The sequence below is a fragment of the Haliaeetus leucocephalus genome, unplaced genomic scaffold, assembly GCF_000737465.1.
Source record: "Haliaeetus leucocephalus isolate CR32 unplaced genomic scaffold, Haliaeetus_leucocephalus-4.0 Scaffold406, whole genome shotgun sequence".
In the NCBI taxonomy this organism is placed as follows: Eukaryota; Metazoa; Chordata; class Aves; order Accipitriformes; family Accipitridae; genus Haliaeetus; species Haliaeetus leucocephalus.
The window spans coordinates 690,038-706,699 of record NW_010972842.1 but is presented as its reverse complement, the minus strand read 5'-3'; the positions used below and the strand labels follow the sequence as shown (position 1 = coordinate 706,699).

Here is a 16,662-nt window from a genome sequence, read left to right as displayed (position 1 = left end):
AGAGGGGATGGGGGGGGGGGGGGGGGGGGGGGGGGGGGGGTGTTTGCCTTGCCTTCTATTGCCATTTACCTTTGGGCAAAGGAGATGTAAAAAAATTGCTAATGCAGAATGCGAATAGTTTACTTCTGCTTTATACAAGAACACGTTTATTTCAAAAAGGCTGTATTAGATGATCAAATAGTCCTTTCGGGCCTTGGTTCGTATGAGACTATGAATCACCAATTCAAAGGGATGCACTAAGAATTAGTCCTGCTACTTTTTTATATACCTCTGGAGGCTCAAGCTACTCACCTGTCCTGCAGAGCTTGTTTTCCTTCCTAGACCTCAAGCACAAGTAGCATCCCTTAATGTTTTTTTCTTGGCAAAACTCTCCAGCAGTGGCTGTATATTGCCATGCCTCCAAAAAGATTTCTAAGGCTCTGAACTGCTTGGTTTCTGATTTTTGGAGGTGCTGAGGTCATATAGCCCTGTTTAATTTCAATTATGAGTGTGTGCACTCAGCAGTTTAAGAACCAAGCGCCGGGAGCCCATGCAGAGATGCTTAGGCCGAGAGGTGCATCCCCAAGGCCACCTTCAGTCCCTCTGAAGTGGGTGGGAGGACTCATCCAGGGGAGCGCGCCTTGAACGTGGGGCAGTGGGAGGATGCGTGGGGCTGGCCGGGTGCTCCCCTTCCCCATGTCGCTCAGCCCTGCCTGCTCAGCACAAGCCCAGTCTACCTCTGTAATGAATATGGATCTGTGGCACTGATGGATCTTAAAGTGAATCTCGAATTACAGCATGCCCGCATTGGTAGGAGTTGCTTCTAGAAGGCTTGTAAGGAAAAAAATGCAGCTGAGTACTTAAATCCCTTTGGATTGCTAGCTGTTAAGACAGATTTCATGCTCTACTGGACCATGACATTTAACATGATTACTGAAAAAAATATAAAACAGATTATTCATCATCTTCTGATCTGTCTTTAAACCCATATGCATAAAATAGGAGAAACAAGCTTGTTTTGTTCCTAGCAAACAGAGGATGACCTGCTTTGCACAGCATCTGAAATTCAGCCCGAACCTCCCCCTAATACTTTGCAGTTTCGGAGGGACAGATTGCTTGAGATATGCCATACGATCACTTTAACCTGAGGGGAACAGAGAGCTTCTCTGAGGATCTGGTCCAGGGGATGTTAGCTAGCTAAGCCTTCAGCAGAGTTTTCCCAGGTTATTATACAGAGTAGTGCACGATGGGAAAAAAAAACCACCCGAGATTTTCCTCTCAGGAGGGATGGCAGAGAAGAAACCCAGCGTTTTGCCATGGCATCCTGCAGATCCTTTGTCTCGCCGCCCTGCTTTAAGCACTTTTCCTTGGAGCTGTGGGTACCGGGGAGCAGCCCCGCACCCCAGCCCTGTGGGGAGCACAGGGCTCCAGCTCTGCCCGAGCATCCCCCTGCTACAGACAGCACAGCAGGGCTGGTACCAGGACACGTCCCCACCACAGCCCAGCTCCGGTCCCACACATCAGCACCGTACCCCGCTCCCATCCGCCGCCTCTGCCAACAACGAGGCGTATTTTGTCAGCCCGGACAAGCAGTGCTAGAGGAAAGCTGGGGGACTCGAGGGAGTCTCCTGGGAGATGACTTGGTGCTGGAACAAATTGCAGGCATCTGCGTGCGGCATTCAGGTCATGCTGAAAGGTGAACGGCGTAAAAGAAGAAATAAATTGGTCTCCCTTTTGGTTCTTTGTTGTGGTTAAAAACCTGACATGGTTTGTTGTTGTTTTTAAAGTGAGTCATTTTAGCTGGCTTTTGTCTCAGATGCATCAAGAACATCAGGCCTTCTGCTGCCTGTTTAGGTTGGAGGTTTTGCTGGAAATTTCACATGTGGTCTGTACATGTTCTTGCCTCTTAATTAAAATGAATGGGCTGTTGAAACTTTAATAAATAGATACTTTCTTCCAACGATTTATAAAATATGTGAGTGGATATTAGCATAATGGCTGTCAACATAAACAAAAGGAAAACACAATGCTTTGAATTTTTCCAAAAAGAAAAAGAGAAGTTAATTTTCTCTCCCTTAACCCAAAGTCCAGAGAGCAGCAGGGACAAGCAGAATGGCAGGCCTTGCAGCAGGACTAGCTCCATGTTATCAGTGGAGTTTCCTTTCCATAGAGAACTTTTGAATCCTGAATTTCATAGCATTTATGACTGATTTAGGTTTTGCTTACTTTCTGTTACTACCTGTGCGATATAAGCACACAGAAGATGCCGACGTATACCTCAGTTCAAAGTCCAGGAGGTTCACTATTCATTCCTGTCGACTCTCAAGAACAAGTCTGGGAAACCAATTGACTTTCAGAGGTTTCATCATACAGAACAACTGGAACAAAAATAAAGACACGAAAAAAACCACTCTGGGGGAATTTCTGCAGACCTTAAATACAAACGTTTAAGATATGGTTTATTTTTTGCTATCTACTTAGAGGTCTTGCCTCCTAAATTTGCTGGCAGAATGTAGTAAATACTTTTACTCTCCCTCAATTAAGGCACATGGGCTGCCATCACAAGTCTCTTTTGGCAGATAAGATCGCTCAAAACCAGTTAAGTGCCTTCATTTTTTATTCTGTATGGCTTTGTCAAGCCTGATTTTAACGCCCTTATTTTGCTCACTTATGGATCACATTTCAAACTCTTCAAATGCCACATGTCAATGCATTATTGTACAAAACATCGAGACATCCTGTACCCCCACAGAGCAGTTTCAGTTTCTGCTAGGGTTTTGTTACTTCAAAAATAGATAGTGTGCTGAGATATTAAGTAGAGTGGAACACTAGGATCTGAAGTCAATCCAGATTTCGAAGACAAAAGCCAAAGAAATAAGGGAAAGTTAAACTTGGGAATAACACAGACTCCACAGGGTACAGTACTGTTCCACGCTCTTAGCTGCAGTGTTGTGTGTCAGGGCTGTGCAAGCATCACTCCTTTTTTATGGGATTTGTGCGAAGGTACTGTTCCTGCATAGGTTCCCTCTTCTTTGCTCATTGAGAGCTGATTCAAAGCTCATTAAAATAGGAAAGATTCCTACTGGCTTCAGTGCATTTTAGATCAGACTCTTTGTCTGGTTTCTAATGGGGGCAGTAAATTTACCCATATAGAATATATGGTATAATTCTTTTGAAGTATTCTTCAGCTGCCTTTCTATCTACAATAGTTCATTTGTGAGAGTCTTGAAGTATAGCTACAAGAGAGTTGAAAAGAAATGCGCTGTCTTACTGGATTTCCAGATGAAATAATAGCCAAGCATCTCTCAAACACTTTCCTTTCAGCTTGAAAATTAAGTCGGGTCCTTTGAAAGGCACAGCTGTGTTGCATTTTAGGGGCAAAATTACTATCACTAAAGCATTAAGTCTAAGACATTTAGGCATTATGACCGCAAGCATAAATTTAGTCTTTCATTCTTTGTTGTTTGTCCAGTGGTACTGGTAAGTCTGCAAAATTATGCAGTATTGTTAAAAGTCCCCATAAACCCTGAACCAATGTCTTTTTTTTTTTTTTTTTTTTTACAGGCAGTACTGACCAGTACTTTTACTGAGTTTTGTAAGACTTCTATAGTGTTCCTACATTTTTCCCACCATTGTTATATTTTACAGGACAATTTACAATATACAGAAAAAAAAGCATTTCCTTTGTAGATTGTCTCTGTGTTTCTGAGGGGTAGTTTATTTTTAACTCGGAATTAGAGGTGACCAAATGTAAAAGATTTAAGGAAAGAATAGCAGAAGTCACGTTAACTTTATCACAGCCAATGCAATATCAGATTATGGTGTCTTTGAAGCTACTTCACTCTGAACCTGACTTTCATCAAGCTGACAAAAAATGGTCATTTGGGGGCTCTTTTGTGTTCAGCATTCAGCTTCTAACAAAATAAGTACATTGTATGTTTAACATGCCAGAAATAAGATGTGAAAGACAAGAACGGCAGGATTTAAAAGACTGTTACAATGCACAGCTTGTTCAGTGCCCCTAAACACTATCCCTCAAAGCTTTCTAGTATAGGTTTTGTTATTTATTGCTACTGTCAGAGAAAGCTCATAATGTGACAAATGGAAGGTGAAGAACAATTAGGATGAATGGTAGAACATAGTCTACCAGAAGAAATGCTTTTCTAAAATTATTCCTTTGCACATTCTTTAACTCCATTTGAAGTTCAAGAAACCTGATGTAACTAACACAGTATTTTTTTAACAGATTCTCCCGAGCAGTGCTCCCTTAGAGGGCGGGACAAAACTGACACTGTGTGGATGGGACTTTGGATTCAGCAAAAATAGTAGATTTGAATTAAAAAATACAGTAATCCATATCGGAGGACAAATTTGTGCTCTGGAAGCAAAATCTAGCAACAAAAACAAGTAAGAAACCTAAAATAAGAATTTCCTTTTATACAGATGTTCTTTATGTGGTATGGATTTTTTTACGGTATAAACATTCACTCTATAAGTGTCATCTCCAATTCTGAAATTTCAAATAGGAAACAATCCCTTGGTTTGATAAGCTCCCCAAGAAAAAAGTGCTTGAAAAGGAGATCAAATAAATCTAGTTAATGCTGATAGCTCCTGCAGCAGCTTTTTCTGGTTTGTCTGAGAAATGCTGTTCAACATCTGTGGGAGCTGGCAAGATCGAAACTATTCAAAGGTTTGAAAAGGGGACAGGTTCCTTTCACCAGGATCCTGCCAGGCTCAGTTATGTCACCTCCATCTTCCTGATCTGTGAAGCTGCTGGAGAGAAGTGCGAGAAGATGCAGGTATTTTGTCATCCAGAGGATTATGACCCTCAGCTGCACCTCTCCTCCTCCTCCTCCTCAGAAATAAGTATTTGAGACAGTGGGATAATGGCTTAACTTTAAGGCAGAGGTTATTCTGGTTGTCATCTTGAAGAAATAAGAAGTTCAATGAATATCCTCTCTCAGTTCAATGCATATGACTATCTACTACCAAAGCAATGTGCAAATCATGGCATGGCTTCCCTATTCATATATATAGCAGCAAAAAGGTCACCCTCCAGAAGTATTGAGCACTCTCCTAACTGCTATTCTGAACAGTCCTAATGCAAACAAAATGATTTAAGGAGACTAGCTCATATATGAGACTGTGTAAATGTAATGTAATACGTTGACACATGCTGGCACAAAAGTTCAAATTTAATTTTTGGTAATATTTAAATTTATACAACAAATTTGTGTATATGATGCATTTTTTTCTAATCCTGTTGTCTGCCAAAATTTGGCACTAAATGAAAATTCCAAAAAACAACTCAGCCATTGAATGGGAGGTATTTGTTTTCTCTAGCATACTCCTTTTTTTCTGAAATGTATTTGATATACTAAAATTATTTTCTCTGGCCAAGTATAAACACCACAGTGTTTGTATTTAGTGTTAAAGAAGATGACCACAGTTCTTCTAGCTGTTATTTCTGAAATGTCCCTGACACGCATAGATTGATGATTTGTTTAGTATGGATCCTCCATTATTATGAGTTTGAAGTCGTTCTATTTTAATATAAAAAATCAAGCCAGAAAAAAAATGTAATCCCATCTTTTTCCTTGTTTTCCAAAGGCTGGAATGCACAGTTCCTGCTGCAAAAAATCCAAGTTTTAATATATCCAGTAGTGTTTCTGTTGGGCATGGCAAAACACTATTCAATACATTTTCGTACGTGGTAAGCACTATGATTAAAACTTTATTGTCAAAATTAACTTCAATATTAACTGGAAGGAGACTCCTCATGAGTCCAATCCAGTATGGTAATTCTATATTACTCTTTGCTTTATTATTACATCATGGAAATGGTAATAAATGTTTTAAGATTTTCCTCTTCACATTTTGAAAATAATTTAACAATCCACTGTTCTTATTCTTACCCCACCTCAGAATCCTGTAATAACAAGTATCTCTCCCACCTATGGCCCCAAATCTGGAGGAACATTGCTAACTGTAGCTGGAAAATACCTAAACAGTGGAAAATCCAGAAGTATTTTTGTTGGTGAGAAACCATGCACCTTGAAAAGGTAATGTACTTACTAAAAAGTGATGCCTTTAATATTGAAAAGGCTTGATTAAAATGTCTTGGGGTAAAAAAAACGCACGCGTGCATTGCTTTCCTCTCCTCATGTTACATATTGGAGAATTGATACTGCAATAAGCGTGCAGTTCTGGATTACATCCTCAATTTAGGATGTCTGAAAGTTTCCTAGAAGGGACTACAGTTCCTGAGAAGACTTGTTTATTCTGTAATGCCTTCATTAACCTCACTAAAAGGTTGCATAGAGAAGTAGCAAATCAGCACCTAATGGACTAGAAACTGCCCATTTCCCATCATTTCTGTCACCCCGACTCCCACACATTCAGCCCTCTCTCTCTTGTATTATCAAGAGCTGCTGTTCATCCAGCAGCTCCCAGTGAGTGTCCAGTGGGTGTGGGTTACCATTTCCTACTGGTTCGTTTGGTGGAAACCTGACCAGTGTGGGAATGTGTATCCCATGCAGAAGAGCAGCTATTTCTGCACTACTATCAGTGAACAGCCTCCAAACCAGAGGCAGCATCAGTTTGGGACTTTTCCTGGTATATATAAAAATGTTTTGTGGATTGAGACAGAATTTCTTGTGGCTCTGTACTGGATCCAGTAGGACCTCGGTCCAGAATCTTTGACACACTCTGTGTGGAAATGCCTTGAATCCCAGCTTAATATAAATGTTAAATACCAAGCATGGATTCTCTGCCATGGGCAGACAAGCATTCTGAATTTGTAGCCATTATACCATGGCGCAAATCCTGCTTGGTCCTGTTTTCAGATACAGCAGGGTGGCTCCAGAATTGTCATCTCTGCGGCCAAGGGCAGAATCTGGCCCCACTGTGTTCCAGGAACAGGATGTCCCACAATTCCTCTGAATTTTGAATCTCTCCTAATGATTATGGAAAGTCGTAGTGGTGAAACATCACACTTGCAGAGAACGTGGGGAAGCGGTAGCCTATTAGTTAATGTCAGACTCAGAGTCAGGACAGCTAAATTTTATTCTTTGCTGCTAAATGATGTATTGTATGCTTTTGATCAAATCAGCTAAGTCTGACTAAATCAAGAAAGGGATTTAGGTATTCAGGTCTGATATTTAATCACTACCAAGATCTTCAGCACTTCTGTTCAGTGGCTACTTAATAGTTTAGGGTGGGATTTACTGATGTCATCATCTCAGCTGGTCAACTAATGGACAAATTTATAAACCTTTTGGGAATGATTCATCTGATCCATTTGAGACACCTACTGTGGGGGTAAGATGACAGTCAGCTCAGAGGCAGACATCTGCTTTGGTCAGGTGGACCTTGTGTTATCGACCTGTAGTTGGGGCTTATCCAGTAAGCAGCCCCAGCACCCCTCTTTCTCACCAGCCAAGTCATCTGGAGACTTCTACACAGGTCTTAACCAGTTTCTCAGGGCAGGAATTTCTCTGCCTAAACTGGCAGCTTTGCCCAGTTCTGAGGGCAGCTAGATCAAGGGTTTATTTTTTCTTTTAAAAGATGGTTAAAAGTTTCCAGATACATAGGAACAAATCACTAACCCCTACAGCACACAGTGAACACCACCTTCCTGGAAAGCTTCAGAATTGGCAGCAAATGCCCCTTTTGTCTAATTTGGAGACAATCTCTCACAGCCTTTGAGAATGGCCTCACCTGGAGGGCTCCTGGATGTGGTTGGGCCCAAATTACTGAAACCAGCTGGTAGTTACATTTGCTTCTCCAATCAGTTGTTACCCTTGCCTCTGATGTGCCCTGGTCCCTGCTGCCATACTTCATGTGCTTCAAGCTTCAGGATCCTTCCCCCTCTCTGCTGCCCACTCACCTGCTGAGCTCAGTGTAGGAAGAGGACTTCCAGGGCCAAGCATGAGAGAGCAAGGGAAAAGTGAATAACCCAGAGACTCTGCTGCTGTGCTGAATTCAGCCAGCTCTTCCTGAATTTTCACCTTCTCCTCCCTTCTCCTTGCCTTCTGCCTGCCCCTCAGATGTGCCTGCAGTCAGCAGGTGCCCCCAGGGCAGGACATCTCTGACACCAGCACCTTTTCTTGAGGTTTTTAACACAGGGTAAATCCTGTGGATTGGAAAGAGAAAGATGCTATCCCTTGGTTACAGCAGAACAAGCCATTCTCCTTAAACCTGGAGCCTGCTGTTGTTTTCCAGGCTGGAAGATGCCTTGGCAGGGTTCAGGGGTTGATGTGGCTGTCGCCAGCACTGGGGAAACACCTTCCAGCAGGCAAGGTGCAAGTCAATCAAATTAAGATGAATCTTGAGCCTAAGCAGTGGTGTTGCTGTTTCTACCTCACACCATGCTTATTTGTTCCAATATGGTCATCCAGCATGGGAATTAATGACTTTTTTTTACAAGCAGATCCTTAGGAGGGTTGGGGCTCACTAGAGGACAGTGTTTTAAACCAAGTACATGTTTCATAACGCTGACAAGAAAGCATTTTTCTGTTCTTCCAGAGTATCAGTGAGCACTGCGGAGTGCTACACTCCAGCACAACGAATTCCCCAGGAATACCGTGTGAGGGTGGGAATTGACGAAGCTATTCGAGATGCGAGCGGTCATTTCACATACAGAGAAGACCCTGTTGTTTTAAAAATTCATCCAGCCAAATCTTTTCTTAGGTAAGTAAAAGTTTCTTATAGAAATAAGAAAAGTAATGAATGAAAGAAGAATGGCTATGCTGTGCAGCAATCTATCAAAAGAAATTGCATTTTTATCTCTATCTGCCATGCCAATTGCTTCTATTATGGTGCAGTTGCAGAGGGCAGATATTTCCTTTCAGAGGTGAAAGAGAAGGGGGAAGGGCACCTCTTTTCTTTATGTGATTTAACTCCTAGCTGCTGCTGAGCGTACCTGTGATGTCCTGCTGAGATACCTACTGTACAGCTAAGTGTGTCTCCTATACTGCATCTGGACATTACACTGATTAGTGAGAAAAATCATTTAATGTGACAAGTCAGCAGTACTCAGGAGAGCAAATGGATTTTAAAATAGTCTAAATCCAGTGCTACATAAATATTATGAATATATATGTACAGTAGTATGTGTGTGTTTTTAAGTGACACATTTATGGTCTCAGTAGCTCTAATCCAAGCCATCTGCCTTTGCCAAAAAAATGTCAGCAGTAAAAAAGACACCTTTTTCAGCACCACTGAAAGCAATAAATTGAGTGAGTTAGCAAATGCTAAGTACAGGTATACAGCCTGTTTTAAAATGTACATATTTGTTTTATATCCTGGCATACCATATTTTTTAAATTAATTCTTTTTTCCTGTATTTGTTTAATTGTTATAGCAAGTGTAAAATTTGTTTCCCAGAAAAATAATCTCACTGCTCAGAGCTATGTATTTGCATTCACCCCATATATCCCTAATTCTGGTTTTATGTTGTCACTTACTCTAAAATATACTTTGTAATTAAGATTATTGTAGCAGATGTATCATAATCCTACTCATCTTCTTTTCTTTTTTTTTTTTTTCTCCAATTTTTCCTAGTGGTGGAAGTACAATCACAGCTCAGGGAATCAACTTGAACTCAGTGTGCTTTCCTCAGATGGTGATTACTGTACCTAAACTGGGAATGAACTTCTCTGTGGTGAGTCAGTCTTGGAGAAGACAATCTGTTATCTTGACATCTTCGTGTGGTGAATGGCACAGAATTTTCAGTCAAAATACTTTGATTTTTGCCTTGAAACTTCAGGGCTTCCACCAACATTTTGGCGTTTTCTGCACAGACTGTTTCCACTACATGGGCAAAACTCAACAACAAATTTGAAATTAAACCTGGGGTAGAACAACAGTTTCCAAGGAAGGTCTTCGAAAGAAATAAGGCTTTTACAGTATCTGATAACAAGATTTTTATATTGCAATTTAACAATGCAAATTCAGTGACTAAATGCAGAACAATGCAATACAGGTATGTCAGATCACATGTCAAATTCAAGTGCTACTGCGATAGGTAGGAAATATATTCAAATGATGACTGTGGATATAAATGAAAATGGAACAAGTGTCAAAGAAAGAGGAAAAGTAAATATGTAAAATCAAAAGTAAGTATTATTTTGAAGAATTTCTGATTGCCAAATTACCTATTAGGGTAAATCTTTCCTAACTTGTCGAAGTTCAGCAACTAAGTTTTAAGAGAGGTTTGGACTTTTGCAGTTGGGTACCTCTGCATGAACAAAGGGTCAGTCAGGGATCTGAGCCTTCTTTTGTTACCTGAGTTGATAACACACAGTGTCTAAATCTAAATAAGGTGTTCAGATATGACCATGTGATCTACTTTAGTTTTTGTAAGGCAAAGATGACATTTATTGGCTAGTTGTACTGGAACTGTTTCCTGTAAGCTTTTGCCTACACATTTGTCTTGCACCTCCAACGTTTTTGTATCCTGTAAGGTCTGTTTAGCCTAACTGAGGCTAAATTGAGCTACACTCTTTATGACATGCTCCGTTACTGCTCATATTCTCATTTTATTCCTAATGATCATCATACAGTATTTCCTGTATTGAATTCTAAGTATTAGGCCTAGGTTTGCTCAAGGCATTTTAAACAGTATGTCTGCAAATTTGCAGTCTTTTATAGCTTCAAGGTCATAATATTCTTCATGCTCCTAATTTGTATAGTATTATGAGTGTCGGGACCTGAATTTCAGCTGGATGTAATCGTGGCTTGTAATTTAATGGGTTCAGGTATTAATCTGAAAATCAGTGCCCCTGCAATGAAACACGGTGTTCAATGTTATCAAAAAGACACTTTACCCATGAGTTGGAAAGCAAAACATTTCAGTGAAATCAACCAAACTCAAAATTTATTAGGTTTTGAGTAATGTGGGCGTGATTATTTCGAAGTACAAAAGAGTTCCAAAGAAAAGATCATTGCTGAAATCAGCTCTTTAGATTTTCCTTTGTGTGGATTTGAGCAGTGTTTCTTTTGAAGTAAAGATCATTCACTTGCTTTCTCTGTTCCCCTGTGAGAATATGCAAAATTGCTTCTCTTCAGGCCCTGATTCTGCATACCTTTCTTGTCAAATATTTGGGACTTCCTCAGAATTTGAACAGATTTGAAAGGATCTGAAGTTTTAAAGAACTAAATCCACTGTCCAAAAGTGAATGGCAACTCCAGGCAATGAACACTGTAGAGTTTACTCTCTCCCCCAAATATTGGGGAGCAACCTTTCCTTTGAGCAGTTGTTTGCTGCCATCCTGCCTTTTAACCTCCTATTAAAAAAGACATGGACATATACAGTCAGAATCATCTCCCTTATTCTTTATCTTTTCATATGTTGCAGCACATGTGATATTTGCCAACACACGGAAGAGGCAGGTCTGACCCTCCTTTTCCATAAAGATATCTGTCCCCTACCACTGCTGATCTCTAAGAATCTGCCCCAGTGTAAAAGCAGCTGTACACAAGTTCATTCTCCCTGCACAAAGAGTGGAATATAACCTCAAACAGATTATAATCCAGAGTGTTTTATACTTTGACACTGCCCACGCAATATATTTTGCTCTACTGAAATGAAAGGCTTCTGGCACTCAGTGGCTTTCCCTGCTTCTGTGGCGGCTCAGCTCTGCTTGCCATTTATTCTGCTGCTAGTCTTTACCTGGAGCTTATTTCTCAAGGAAGGATATTAGTTCTCAGGGAGAGGCGAAGATTTATAAGTGGCAAAACAAGATTGCACAGTGTAACTGAGGAAATTGCTGGCAGAGGATGCCCATGGCTGCAGCCTGCCCATCCTACACTGGAGATTCTGGGCCCTATACATGAGCGATATGCCAAAAAACCAAACTTTCACCCAGTCATTACAAAAATAAACAACGATGAGGAACTATTTCCAGCAGGGATCCAGAGCACTGCAATGACCAGCTATCCCATTTATAAAGGAGAAAACATGTTGTGGTCCTGAGTAGACCAAACCCAGACAAACAGTACAATACAAACCAAAATGATTAAGAAGTCCTATAGCTGAGGTTATATATCTTTTTGCTTCCTTAGTTTGGAAGAGGAGAGCTAACTGAGTCATTTTTTAAATTGTTATTTAAGCCCTTTTTCTTTTCAGCTTTCTCTCACCAGCCTCCTCCAAGAAGCTGCTTTTGTCAGCATTCAGAAACTCTGGCTCTTGGGAAAACCAAAGCCAGCAGTGAAACACATCCCAAAGCATCAAAGGAAAGTACAGCTGGGAGGGACCACAAAGGCCTACCCTGGCCCGCTTCCCTGCGGCAGGAGCAAATGTACCCAGACCACTGCCTGACGGATATTTGTCTAGGCTGTTATTAAAGCTCCTTGTGAAAGAAATTTCACAACCTTGCTTAAACAAGCTTTGGAGAGGGCTGCTCTACCTGCTTACCTAGTGGTTTGGAAAGACTTCTTTCTAATAATTAACCCAAATCCTAGCTGCTAATTTGCTATCTTCTTGTTTAACCCTCAGTGGACACAAACAACAGGTTACCAGTCTCTCCTGCTAATTTTACATATTTGCACTACATTATGATTCAGCCTTTCTCTTTTCCAGTTAAAACAAACCAAACCGCTCCAAATTCTCCTGGTAAGTGTTGTTTCCTAGAGCTCTGCTCATTCTTTCTGCCACCTCCCAGGCCCTCTCCCATTTGCCTAAAACTGGTGGTGCCCGATTCAAAAGAGGTCTCACCTTTTCCTGTCAGCTATCTGTCCCCAGGCCCTTAATTCACTCCCTCAGGCTTAACTGTGGCCTAGAGCCCTGCTGGAGTCACAGTGCGAGTGGAGGGTCACTTCTGTAAGCAGCAGGAGCTGTCGGGCATGCTCAGGATCCCAAAGCCTCAGGGAGCAGAGCCAGCTGACACCCTTTGGGGCGTTTGCTCTTCTCTGCCTCTTTCTTTCCATCCCGGTGGAAAAGATAGGCGGTACAACTGGTGAAAGAGCTTTTCTGGAACAACTCCCCATAAGAAATGCAGTTTCACTGAGACTGAAAAGTTTTGAGGGCAATATGCCAGCCCCCTATAGCAGAAACATTTAAGTTGAGCTTTTCAGCTTTCATGTTTGAAGTTCAGTATTTCTGAAACATCTTCTTCTATAAGGCAAAGATGCCTTCCTTCAACTTTATCATTTTCATTTCATATTTATTTAAATTTCCATAAAATTATTCAATACTGTGTTCACAGTAGTTGTGTTTATATTACAATCTATGTTAACACTATCAAAATAATACACTTTGCCTTCTTCAAGTTTGGTATTTCAATGAGTGAAAAAAATGTTCTAGAGTTATTGAACCATATGTTTCAATGCTTGCAATGTGTTTCTTTTTAATTTCTATTTCATGAGGTTGTTTGACCATTTGTTCTGACTAGGAACAAAAAATATGAATTTAGGCACTTTAGAAACTCCCAACAGCTCTAGGTAATGCATAAGGATACACAAACCCTCTCACTTCTGCTCACACATCCAGTTCCTATGTGAGGTGCACAAGGAGGGAAGCAGCTCATTCCTTCTTTTCACGTTGCATTGTGCCTGTAAAAAAGCTTTGCACAGTTTGGAATGGTGTTTGATCAGGAGCCTGTTTACAAAATAAGTGTCTTCTAACCTCTGCTATAAGTTTTGCTAGATGATTCTTCTGCTTTTGAAGCACTTGAGGCCAATATTTTCTCTTTTAAAGACTGTACTTCGCATTGATTCCCCAATAGTGAACAAGTGGTCATTTGGGCTTTGTTTGCTGTAACATTTTTAATATTCCATCCATTAACTAATTTGGATATATATTCCCACTGCTTAATCTCTTCTAACCATGAATGTCCCAAGATATGCAAGGTTGCAAAATTAGGGAGAAGCACCTTTTAATGCATGATCTTCAACAACTGACCTTGTAGCTACGCAAGATCATCTCTTTCCACAGACTTTTAATTATTTCTTCAGTAAGTAGTCTGTTGAATGATCTTTAGCATTTCTTAATTGCTCCCTACCCTTTCCTTCTGTATTACAGGAGAATTTTAAAATACCCTAGAGTTTCTTCGGTGTTTACAAGTCCACAAACAGTCCATACTTATAATACTCATCAAAATGCCTAGAATTCACCTGCAAGTGTCTACCTTAGAATTATTAAATAATGATAGTATAAATTCCTTGGAAACTGTGGATGGCAAGCGTGTGATTACTGAAGATATTCCTGACTACCTATCCAAAGATACGCAGGGCTGGATCCTCTGTCGGTGTTGACTCTGTGGCATAAAGCTGCCACAGAATCCCAGCAAAGAGTTTCCCTCACGAAGGGGAACCACTGGCCTTTCTTTCTGTGCCGAATCTGGATCTCATGCACATCTCCTGCCAAGGAAAAAGTGCAGCAGGGGGTGTCAGGGAAAAGCCCACACTGTGAAATCACCAGGGTGCCGGGGATGTGGTGCTAGCAGGTACATTGACCATCCCAAGCCCAGGGAGGAATTTAGACTACCAGTCAGTATTGGTCGTAGTGTCTGAAGGGCTGGTTCTCAGACCCAGGAGCAAGAGAGGTTTTACTCTACCTTCTGGTCTAATGATCTGATAGACTGGAAGTATCATCTCCCATGCCTTCATCCAAGAAGACAACTAGAATAAAGGTGCTACTGATCCATTAGGCCATTCATTGTGCTACCTGAAATGGCAGCAAAAGCCAACCAGTTCTCTGAAAAATCTTCAAGATACCCTGCTTGAGTGTCACTGCTCAGTTTCTCACCTACACAGAAAAGCTTTCTGAATGGGCTTTCCTCAAGTCAGACCTGAATTCTCATCTCTTTCTGTTGAGAAATCATCCTTTGGCAAAGACAGTTGGAGAGTCTCCCGGTCTGTATTTAACCTCATTCGTCTTTCATTCCTCACTGGAACTCCAAAAGTTTACTTTTTATGAAAGGACAAATTGGCCCTTTTCTCCCTTCTGACTGCTACAGATCCTGTAACACACATCCAACTGCCCCTCTCTTATCTGGGTCAGCTGCTGGGAGACCTCTGGAGCTCAGAGATCCTCCCTCATACTTTTCCTGTTGTTCTATCAGATGAAAAAAATTGAATTGGGCACTGAAGTTCAGATTCTGTAGGTCAGGTTTGAATTAATTGCCTCAAGGGTCATATTTTACAAATGAAACAAGAATACATACCTTTAAGTGATGAGTCATATACATTGTGCAATGGATTATTATTCCCTTTGGGGTTTAGTATTTACTTATGCTTGTGAAATGGTCCATAATTTTTACATCTTTTCTTCCTTATTGTCTTCAGATGTAGATTATAGTCACAAGAAGAATGTAGGCTTAGCTTTTAAAGTGAATGTACTTTAAAGCCTAATTAAATAAAAGTTAAAGGTGCTGGGTGATAGGCAGTATCTTAACTGAGAAGGTAATAGATTGAATTAGGGGTTTTTTTTCTTATAGATCGTCAATCCAATATTTCTTGAAAACTAAACCGTCATATTCTTCAATTGCTAAAACCAATTTCAAGGTAAAAATGTCATGTCAAATCATGTACCAATAAGGGCATTGCAAATAAGATTTTTCTTGACCTTACCAATCAGTCACATTGCATCCCCTCCAAAGAGTATTATTAGATTTTTATCATTTTCTGAAAGCTTCCTCTTCAGAGACCAGCCTGATAAAGTAAAGTATCTGATTCTAATAGATAGCCACAAACAAAGTTATGAATACCACTGCTATTCATTTAAGGGACATCACTACTCTACAGTAGATAAAAAGTCTAATGAATTTACATTAATCAAAAATATAATGATTACCTGGGACATATTTGGGTTTATAATTATATATATTTTAGTAATCCCTTTTTAGAATCGACACAATATGATAGATATCTTTACAAATATTCATATATAATGGAAAAGTATGGCTTGACCATCCATTATACTAATGATGCATCTTATTATTACCATACTGATTCCAATGAATTTCTAGATCCCTGTGATATAACAAAGCCTGAGATATAGTCAATGGTGTATAACAAGGTATTCAAAAGAGGAAGAACAGTCTAATACTGTAGGCAAATGGAAAGAAATTCTGCTTTGTCTTGTGTCCCACAGATTACCTTGTTGTCATGGGGGGTGCACAAATATTTCTGAATTTGTGCTGGGAATCTAAACGGGCTGTTAGTTACATGGGTGCAAGTCCCATTAACATCACTGAGAGCTACACCATTTAACTGAGTGCCGAACTCTCAGCTCACAGACAGGTAACCCTTGTAGTAAAGCTCTAAAACTCTAGTGCTCAGTTTCAGAGCCTTGAAAATGTTTCCCTCAGCAGATTCAAGATTTCACAGTATTATGCCCAGAAACATGAATTGCTGTGGTGATAACTAAAAGTGCTGATTTGTAGATAATTTAATCCCACTTTTCAAGCTAATGTGAGTATATAACTGATATAGCTTGAACGGTTATGTTACTGAATTGAAACACCAAAATTACATTGCATTGATTTAGCATATTAGAGACAAATGTAAACTAATTTCACAGCTCCTTCAGGCAGCTTTTTATAATGAGAACCAATTTAATTTGAAAAACAAAACAGAAAAATATATATTTTTTGGCCTTCTCTAGATGCGCAAAGGTATTCAACAGCACTGTTGGGTTTTCCAGGGAAATTGCTGGTAGAATAAACGTAAGATTTATGA

General features: G+C 40.2%; 1 protein-coding gene across 2 annotated transcripts in view; it reads left to right on the top strand.

The window, feature by feature from the left end:
* MET (MET proto-oncogene, receptor tyrosine kinase) overlaps positions 1 to 16,662 on the top strand; it is a 69,191-nt gene that overhangs the window by 29,843 nt on the left and 22,686 nt on the right. Inside the window, exons 5-9 of one of the 2 annotated variants that reach the window (XM_010573996.1) lie at positions 4,226 to 4,386; positions 5,590 to 5,692; positions 5,905 to 6,041; positions 8,506 to 8,670; positions 9,544 to 9,643. In XM_010573996.1, the coding sequence (XP_010572298.1) occupies positions 4,226 to 4,386; positions 5,590 to 5,692; positions 5,905 to 6,041; positions 8,506 to 8,670; positions 9,544 to 9,643 (666 nt within the window). Of the gene's footprint in view, positions 1 to 4,225; positions 4,387 to 5,589; positions 5,693 to 5,904; positions 6,042 to 8,505; positions 8,671 to 9,480; positions 9,644 to 16,662 lie in introns of both variants that reach the window. The other variant, XM_010573995.1, reaches the window with a different exon arrangement.